The sequence below is a fragment of the Pieris brassicae genome, chromosome 3 (genome assembly GCF_905147105.1).
Source record: "Pieris brassicae chromosome 3, ilPieBrab1.1, whole genome shotgun sequence".
NCBI classification, from domain to species: Eukaryota; Metazoa; Arthropoda; class Insecta; order Lepidoptera; family Pieridae; genus Pieris; species Pieris brassicae.
In genome coordinates this window covers 6,349,196-6,359,856 of record NC_059667.1, presented here as the reverse complement: position 1 = coordinate 6,359,856, position 10,661 = coordinate 6,349,196, and the positions used below count along the sequence as shown (strand labels likewise).

The 10,661-nt window shown below is 32.8% G+C and overlaps 1 protein-coding gene across 1 annotated transcript; it reads left to right on the top strand.

The window, feature by feature from the left end:
- The first annotated feature begins 871 nt into the window (after window positions 1-871).
- Window positions 872-8,713, top strand: LOC123707445 (cytochrome P450 6l1-like). The gene is made up of 8 exons (XM_045657493.1): window positions 872-1,278; window positions 3,185-3,340; window positions 3,725-3,909; window positions 4,763-4,923; window positions 5,668-5,786; window positions 6,586-6,691; window positions 7,138-7,386; window positions 8,480-8,713. The coding sequence occupies exons 1-8, from the start codon at window positions 895-897 to the stop codon at window positions 8,635-8,637; spliced, it is 1,518 nt and encodes a 505-aa protein (XP_045513449.1). The 5' UTR covers window positions 872-894; the 3' UTR covers window positions 8,638-8,713.
- Window positions 8,714-10,661: the final 1,948 nt, after the last annotated feature.

Genomic DNA, 10,661 nt, shown 5'->3' with positions numbered 1-10,661 from the left:
ATTAAAACTATTGCCATAATATAAAAAAATCCAACTCTCGTTAGTCTGTTCTATATAGTATGTGTATAAATTATATAGCAAATGCCTATTGACTAATGATTACGGCAGCGTCGGTATTAAGCATGGATTTCGATAAGGAAATTCAAGAGGAAAATTATTTATGGATTATGACGTCCTAGATGTTCAGAAAATTTAAAGTACACAAATACCCTAGACGTATATGTGCTTGCTTTAATGGCATATTAAACATGAGGATCCAAACAATATGCGAGTCGATTTATTTTTAATCTTTAAAGGAATATTTATTCTCTTTTCAAAATTTACAAATTTTCAATCTGGTATAAAATGACGACAATGAAATCAGTTTTACGCAATAATAGCGCAGCGTCAGTCAAGCTTTAAAAATTGAATTTCGAATAAAATAAAATTATGTTTTACCATTTTACCAAGCTTACCATTTTGCTAATATAAAGATTGTTAAAAAAAATATGTAAAATTTTAAATAAAGTTTTATGTCTTAAACCTGATCGTAATACTTGTGGTATTAGAAAGAGCTTATAAAAAATTGGAATGTTAAATAACCGTAGACGTTTCCGACCGAGAACCAAACAAAATAGTGTCGAAAGTAGTTCAATTTTAAAGAATTTCGATGAAAAATAGTGAATGTGAATGCTGTAAAAAAGATTATATTGCAAAAATGAAAAATTATAACTATTTTGTTTTTCATCTTTTATAAAAAATATACCTACGACCAAAAGATTAGACAATTTTTGATTAGACTAATATTGATTTTTAACAAGTCACTTGATAAGATATACATAGGCAGGAAAATGAAATATTGAATCAACTCGTGCAAACATTAGAGCTTACACATTATTACTTCACTATTCCGAGATGATGGACGTTCAAACGTATAAACCAATTTTACATTGGTTCTTATATATAACAGTTTTCGTTCTTGGTTTAGTTTATTGGTTGGTAAATAAAAATTTCAATTATTGGGCGAATCGAGGTATTGAATATGTGAAACCATCATTTCCGCTCGGTAACTTGGGGTTTATAATGAGAAAAAGTTTTTGGGATTTTTGTAATGAATTAAAAGGTAAACATCGGAGAGACTACATTGGTGTATTTTTGGCTTGGAAACCGGCATTGTTCGTGCAAACAGCGGAACTCGCAAGGAAAGTTTTGGTGAAGGACCACGACAGTTTTCAGGACAGATATTTGTACTCGGGACACTCGGATCCCCTTGGCTCCTTGAACTTATTCACTGTAAAGGTAAGTACCTACCTTTGACAAGTTTACTAAAACTTATTTCGTTGAACTGAATTATTCCTTCATTAAATTGTTAATGTACAGTTCAGATTGTTCTAATTAAATTCAGTTGTTGTATGTTTAGGACTTGTTCGTTAAAATTCACGGTTGGACCTTTAATTTTATTAATACGATTGGAAAAGGTGAGCGTTGATATTGCGATAGCTAATATCCACACATATTCTCTTTAAACTAAATTACCATTTAGTCTGCCCTTTATTATAATTATAAATTTATTTTTATTGCGTTTTAATTGGGTACGCTGTTGACTCTGAAGTAAACGGTTTTATTTAATGTAAAATAAAAAAAAATGCTTGACTTAATCGATAAATGATTTTGTAATCATAAGCATTACGTATGTATATACATATCCTGAAACAGTTTTGACGTCCTTTTACGGACTAACATTCATTTAAAATTGCGTCCCCCTTTTGGCGCTTTTGGCGTCCTATATACGGACGTCAGATTGATATACATTTCCAAACCACTCGTCTTGGTCTAACGTACAATGTGAATTTAATAATAATAAAAATAATTGGACATCATTTTATAACCACTGTATATGAAATTGTATTTTTATTAGTTCTTGACTATTCCGTTTGAATTGAGCAGCGCTATTGTTGTGCAGAGTATACGTTTGGCAACAATGTAATAAAGGAATGCGATAGTTGTGATTGTTTATAGATAAATCTCGGGTTATTTACTTCCTGGCGCGGGAACAGTGAACTTTGCCTTGTCCATTTAACTTAAACATATGAATTTACTATACAGGTGGCATTCAATAAGTTACACCATTGCATGTAATACTCGTCGTCCGTCACTATTATAGAATATCCTGCACAAGTGTAGTACGCGATATTCTTTACAAATTGACGGGAAAATTAAATGTTATGTAAGAAAATATTATGTTTATGATATGATTACATCGTAATTGCCAAACTGCAAGTAGGTAAAAAGATTTAAAATGTTCGAAACGACCATTTCTTGTCTTCAACCATCAATATCTCAGCAACCGCTGTTCGCACAAGAAAATTAAGGAGAGTTTTGAAATTTTGACAAATTTTTCACAAAAATCAGATACGATATTGAAAAAAAATTTAAGACCTATTTAAGCTGAAGTATACAAGTTCAACAACAACAATATGCAACAAAGTAATGACGTCAATTGTACGTTAAAGTTGGGGGTGTATGGCCGAGATATACGGAGACGCGATATGGGCGTGTGTATAAATGTGGTTCCAGATCGGTAACAGTATAAACAAAAATTGTATATTGATAAATAAAGGGTATCTTTTAATTATGAACTCATTAAATAATATTTTTTACGATTATAAAGCAATATATGCAAAGATATGAAGACAAATGCTATTGGAACACATGGGCGCAAAACTGATGTAAATTACGGAAGACGCCGAAACAGAACTGGGATCTTATTATATATTACGAATCCGTCATTTCTATGACCTGTCAAATAGTACCTATGCAAGCGTATATTATAACGCATGCGCGGTGATAAACTGGGTTTTAGCGCCATAAGTTATTATCACGGAATTTTATGGGTGTACTGCAATACAATTATTTAATAATAATTGAATACGGATAACATTTACTTCGCCTAATATATAAGGAGTTAGCTTGTATGATATTATTTTATCAACTTCTTGCCTAGTAAGAGAACAATATCAAGAAACAGATACCTTACATACGTGGTTTTCATGACATTTGTAACCATATTAATTGTATAATCAATAATAACATGACGAAGTAATTACCCTTTTTGTATCTTTTCTATGACGCGTCAAAAAATAAAATTTTCCACGTGTAATACTTATAATATTCATTTCTATCTAATAAAACATGTCTGATTTAGAATCCAATATGGTCGGAGATGAGGAACGAACTCTCGCCAATGTTCACTTCTATGAAACTAAAGAAAATTACCGAATTGATGAATATAAACTCGGAGCAGCTCGTACAAAAAGTTCAGAGAGACTACGTCGACAATAAGAAATGTGTTAATTTAAAGGTATATTTTTTTAAGCACCTACTTAAAGAAACTTGTTTTCATAGTCAATTGTGGCCACAGGTCGTTAGTACATCGGTGGCATCTGTTAATTATTAATTCATGTCGCTAATTTTGATTGACGGGAAATAATACAAAAATATAAATATTTGCCTTAGGATGGATAAGAGAAGAAGTAGATATTCTTACATATATTAACTACTATACATTGTTTCTTTTTAAATGTATCACAATTTCAAATAATTAGCTCCTTGAGGATGTGATTATACCAATGTTTAACAGGAAAAGAAATACACAATGGATTAAAGTGCATTTAATAATTATATTTGCAATTATATATTGAGGCACAAAAACAACAACAAATATAAAAAAATTATATTTAAACAGGAACTATTCTCAATGTACACGTCCGATACAGTTGCATACAGTGTTTTTGGCATACGAGTGAGCGTGCTTAACGACCAGCTGTCACCACTATGGGCCATTACTAGTCACATGGTGAAGTGGACATTCTGGCGTGGTCTAGAATTCACAATGATATTCTTCGTACCAGCTGTTGCGGCGTTTTTCAGGTAGGCTACACATGAAACTAAGCTACTAAGCATACTTAGACATTTTGAATTACAACTCAAATTGATATGAACCATACATCTTGGTGCAATGACCTATTACGCGCAAACATATTTATTTAAAATATGTTACGCAGTCATCTCAAACTTAACTAGATCAGACAGTTCTTATTAAAGCGACACTGTTTTATTGAATATAAGTCGTGTTTAAAATTAAACCCTTATTTAGAAAAAGTAAATCTGTCTTTTTTAGACTGCATCATAGTTTGTCTAAATATGTTCATAAGAACGAGTCAGTCGCGCTACAAGTTTTTCTCTAGCCGTCAGATTTATGTATCTGTTTTGTGATCATTTGTTTCTTCTAATAGGCAAGTAAGTGACCAGTCTTGTGTGCCTGCTTGACTTATCCTACACTTACCTAATGTATGCCGGTTTACCTAACGTTTTATAGACCTCAGCTCTACAACATCCATAAGAACCCTTTCCTGTCTCTGCCACAAATATGCCACGAAGACCCGCTCATACGGTGAAGGAAAACATCGTAAGGAAACCGGACTGCCTTAGACCGAAAAAAGTCGATCTTGCCAATTAGAAAAAACAAATTATTAAGAAACAGAACGTTCAAAACTTAAAAGGTTCTTTTTAAATATTTATTACTAAACCACTTTGGCGGCTTCCATTACGAATCAGCATATAACTTTATCTTTGGTTTTGTTAGGTTATATTAGTAACTTAATGCTAGATTTAAAAATATGTAAGTCTGTGTTTAAAGATTTACTAAAAGAACGTACGTTAGCTTTCAATGAAAAATTATCATTTAAGTATTTATGTCCAATAACCAGAAAACGTTTTACAGAATGAAGTTCTTTTCGGCTGCGGCTTCAGATTATATTAAAAAGATTTTTTGGAATGTAGCTGAGGAAAGGAAATCTAAGGGAACAACTAACGACAAGGACCTTGTAAACCATCTTTTGAAATTAAAGGACAATCTGAAGCTTCCTGCTAAATCTGATTCTGGTAAGTAACTAGCTTCGGTCTTAGCCAGGTTTCATCAAAGAACTTATCATAATTGCTTCGAATTATAGTTGTTCCTGTAGATATTTTAAATTTAAATTACCCAAATGCACGTTTTATAAAAATCTTTGACATTGAAATGAAAACGTAAGTCAACAACAATTCTGGGCACATTAATATGAGTAAATAATCTTATAGATTATTTACCTGTTTGTATGTAAAGTTCTACGATAGGACTAATGTAGCTTTGATACATCATTTATGCCACCACCATTAATTACAATAACCTTAAACGAGTCATGTAAGCTTGCTCGTGATTCTCTGATACTGTGCTCGTGTACGACCTTCATATCGTAGTGTAGAATTATTGTAAAAAAAAGTACACATGAGTCTCTGCACACGTGGACTTTTGCATACACGGCCATTCACAATAACGGCCATAGCCGAGTGGGGCTGGAGGAAATTATAATTAATATGAACGGTTTTGAACTGATTTGCCTTTAACGCTGTTAGTCCAGTTTCATAATGACAAGGGCGGTTCACAGTAACGCAATCACCCCGATATTATATTTAAAATTATAACGAATTCAGGGCCTTCAATTGTATACACCATGTTAAGTAATAAAACTAGTGAGTGTAAATATATGTCCTTCATATAAATATTGTACACATCGCGAGCGAATACCTACTGTATGAGTGTAACGTAATCTATAATAATTCTTACGATTATTATTTATTTATTCTCAGACCTAGCCGACAAATTAATGTTAGCTCAAGCAGCTGTATTCATTCTCGGCTCCGTGGAAACTTCGTCGACGACACTTTCCTACTGCCTCCACGAACTCGCATACCATCCCGAGGAACAGGTATTTCATTAGCTTGTAGTTTAACTATTTGAGTTTCCTCAACATTAGTTTAAGACTATAGTTTTGCATTCCGTTTTTTGTTAAGCATTTAATGAAAATTACCCGGATAGCAAATATGTTTAAAACAGCTTAACGCCGACTTTATTACGTAATAAAGGTTTTAGAAACAAATTAAACTTAAATAACGTAACATTCTTAACCCAAAACGTAAACCGAGTCTTAAAAGATAGTTCAGGGTATAACGTTGCGATTGAATACTACTACTTCATGGCTATTCCATTTTTTGAGAAAATCAATAGTTACATACGGCTCATGGTCCGTAGGGTCATCTTAATTAGTCAAAAAACATAAGAAGGTATAATAAAGTCTTTTACTGTCCTTGCTTCCCTAAATCAGTAGATTCGGGAATACTACTACTAATCTGCACTACTATTAAACTACTCAAAGAGACAGTTTACTGAGCCACTCCGAGTACGGCTGCTACTTGTGCGTATAATTAATAAAGCCTCGACAAAATCATACCAGTATGCAAGCAATAATGACCTAAGTTATTATAACCAGTTGCATATTTCTACCAGTTCCTCTAAGCCCTGAATTCATAAAGTTAATAAAGAAATATTTACTTAGTTAACTACATAAATATATATTTTATATATTTCGACGAAATTATTGTAGGTACCTATAAAAAAGAATGTTTTTCAAATAATTTTTAAAACGACATGACAGTAACTAATACACTCAACAGCGGTCTCTTGAGGTAGTTTATGAACACACTGCTAAGCTTTTATATAATTTACAGGAAATATTATTTAATGAAATCGACGAAGCGTACAAACGCACAGGAAAATCCATTCTTGAGTACGATGACCTCATGGAGCAAAAGTATTTGTCTGGATGTTTAAGAGGTATGTTTTTTCCTCGTTTGGCCTTTCCTTAAACTGAGTATAATTGTTTAAGTTCATATATTGCCTTAAAAGGAAAAAACAAGATTTGCGACGTAAAATATACAACACTACTGATTTTGTAAACATTTTATGAACTCTCCCTTTAGACAGCTGTTGATAACGTCTCCGGTGGCTAATTAACAAAATTGTGCATATAACCTGTATAGTTTACTTGTGAATTAGGTATAAATAAACGTATAGAACAATAAATTTTAGTATCAAAAGTGAACAAGAATTAAACGTATAGTGCCTCAAAAGCACTACTACTATACCACAATACAAATTCCTTAACTATAAAACTTTTTTAATTTTTCTTTAACTAACAAGTTAAGAGAATATAAAAGAAGTCTATGAGAATTATATGTTTGAATAACGAACTTCTTATTAAAGATCGCATGTATTTACAGAAACAATGCGAAAGTACCCTCCAGTCGCGTATTTAGATAGGATATGTAACATGCAGTATAAGTTGACCGACGACGTCGTTATCGAAAAGGGTACCCCAGTGTTTGTGAATCTGTTGGCCATACATTACGACGAGAAAAACTTCCCAGAACCAAATAAATGGAAACCTGAAAGGTTCACATCCGCTTCAGACAGTGATAACGTTCAATTCACATTTATGCCATTTGGAGAAGGACCACGATTTTGTATAGGTAACTATATATTGTAATAATTAATACATATTGTCTTCATCGAATGGAAACCATGTAAGGATGCCTGAAAGACATTATAAGCCGTATATTCCGTGTTACTTTTTTTTTCTAACACAGGCTTAAATTGGCATCAATCTAATTGAAACCAATTCTGGCTTTTATTATCAATGTTTAATTACTTACTGTATTGTGTCATATTAGTTAAGGAATTGTTTCATTTTTTTTCAATTAGATTTTAGCCTAGCCAAATTAAACAAAAGATGCGAAATTGCCCGCCCGAATTAGCTCCGTTATCCACGTGACGATCGTCACGAAAACCTTAATTAAAATAAATAACTCAGTCACACAAATATGTTTTCAAGTATTAACGATACTCGTGATTTTGCTCACGTAGACAAGCACTATGTTGAAAGTAACATTAAGGTTAATACTGAAATTACAAAAAAAAAATTGTCTCCGTGTCATGTGATATGACTCTTTTCATATAATTTGCGTGTGAATTATCGTAATTGATCGGAATCATTTTAAGTATAAAATTATGAATAGTTGTATATGATTTAAAATTGATTCATAATAATAATCCAGCGGTGCTACAACCCTAAATGGGTGGGTTGAATCTCTTTGATCTTTTTATTTTACACAAATGTAGGTTTTTAACCCTCTATGCCTGTTACACGTGGTTACTTTTGGGTATAAGGATAACATTAAAACACGTATTGGATATGGCATATGGTCAAAACTCACGCTAAGTTTAATTACATTCGTAAGAGTAGTCTTTAATGAATCACATACAAATAAAAATTCATCACAATAAACCATAAAAATTCAATTCACACTGGGAATTGATTTATGGCCAGATACTCCTATACAATAACAATTCAAACCAGTATTTCGAGTAGTTATAAGTACAGTAGCTAAAATATCATATTCATTTATTTTAATTCTATATATTTATTTTAGATGACAAATGTTTCCATAGTGTATTTTATTTATGTTGTTATAGTTTAACCAGTTTATATAGCATGTAATTGAATATAAATAAACCATGACTTTCCAATATATAAGTATACATTTAGAAATATGATATTTGCAGGAAAGCGATACGGAATGATGCAGATGCGCACGGCCTTAGCGCAACTCGTGCATAAATATAAATTGGAGCCCTCAGTGCCTTACGACGTGGAAAGCGACCCTTATAGTGTGATTTTAGCACCAGCTGATGGTGGAAGTGTCAAATTTGTACCTCGATAAATACTACTTATATGAATAATGTATCATAAATTATTACCTGCAATATTATGAATAATTTATAAGAAAACATAAATATAATCAATGTTTCGTTTACCTCCTATGAAATGTCCAAAATAAACGATACACTACATATCCACATACATATCCTTACATATGAAATTGGCGTTTTGTATGGGAGGAACAAAAAGTCGAATATTTTTAAATATAATATATTTAATTAATCAAAGTATGAACCATTGTTTTCCATGCACTTTTGCCATCTCAATAAAATGTTAAATTTATCCCTTGCAAGAAGTTGTCCAAATTTCGAAAAAAATGGTAATCTGTTGGAGCAAGGTCCGGGGAGTACGGAGGATGTCTTGAACATTCCAATTGAAGCTCTTCTAATTTGGTAGCCGTCTGTTGTGCAGTGTGTGGTCTAGCGTTGTTGTGAAGTAGCAGTGGCGTGGAGCGATTGACCAGCCTAGGTTGTTTAGCCGCTAACTTTTCGACCTTCCAAGCTTTTTAATCTTCCCAATTTGCTTCAAGTGAATTAAAACAGTTTTGTCACTAACACCGCAGCCTGCAGCTAACTCAGACGTGGTTTGCGAAGGATCCGCTTCCACAATAGCCTTCAATACTTCATTATCAACTTGGGTCTCAGGCCGTCCACGGGGCTTGTTCTGCAGGTGGAAATTTCCAGAACGAAAACGTTGGAACCAAAAACGAACTGTGTTTTCTTTTGCAACATGACCGCCATACACATCATTCACCCTTCGAGTCGTTTCCGCAGCACTAGTGCCACGGCGGAACTCGTACTCGTAAATAATGCGATACTTTAAGTTTTCCATTTTGTAAAATAAGTGACGCAAACAGAAAAAAACAAATGAATGACGGTCATCGAAGCACAAATACATGAGTAAATAGCTGTACAAATTTGAATTTGAAATTCCTAACCAAAGGGGAGGTATTTGAGGTCAAAGTGGCCAGTACGACAAAACGCCAATTTCATATGTAAGGACCTAATATTAATGTAATTATACCGATATTAATTTTATAGCCTAAACTTATGGGCCTTAGCCACCGAAAGTATATTTCGCCTTCTAAATCTATCTCTTGCTTTTTGCGTCCATATTCGAACACCTATTGTTTTGAAGTCCTCGACAACTCCATCCGACGCAGCCACGGGTCAACCGGGTTTTCTCTTAACACCAGTGAGTTCATTTGGTGTTCTGTCTTCCACTATTCGGTGAACATATCCCAACCTCTTTAGCGTGTTGCATTTTATAAATTGGACGATGTTGGAGTCGTCAAGGATGTTATTCATTGAAGCGAATACGCCAAACACCGTAACCGCAAACAGGGCCAAATAAAATAATAATATAAAAGTAACGGATATTAAACCTGACCCAATAAAAGGTACACATAATATACTATTTAAAAAAATACTATATTCAAAATTGTATTACATGAACGAAAATGTAGAAATTATATACTTATTTATTTTAGAAAAAGATGATTTTAGTCAAGTTTGTTACTCATCGAAGAAGATTACATAATTTTGAGATACGTATAATATTAAATAGAATTTACCAAATTACTAAACTGAGTTAAAACACATATATATGTAGAATATACCGCTATTATGTGTTCGAGATCATTGTATTGTGGTATTTCCAATTGCTAAGATACTTTTGCTAAGTAAAACAAGACGGGCGTAGTTATACAGTTACAGTAGAAGTTCATAAAATATAAATAGGCAATAAAATGCGCAATTAAAAATAGTAGAAATCCTAATAAGATATAATTTTTTTTTATTATTTTAAAACACAACAATAAAAACCGAAACGCAACCTGAGAATAAAATTTTGGCTTACGAAATATATTCGACATTCAATTACCATAATTTGTAATATGTTACATATGACGAAATTAACAAACTTTACTAACGTTTATGTCTGGTGGAGCTCATCATACTCCAGGGGCACAAGGTCACAGGAACAAGCTTCATCAATAAATGACTACCGTTTATCGTGAACCCGAAA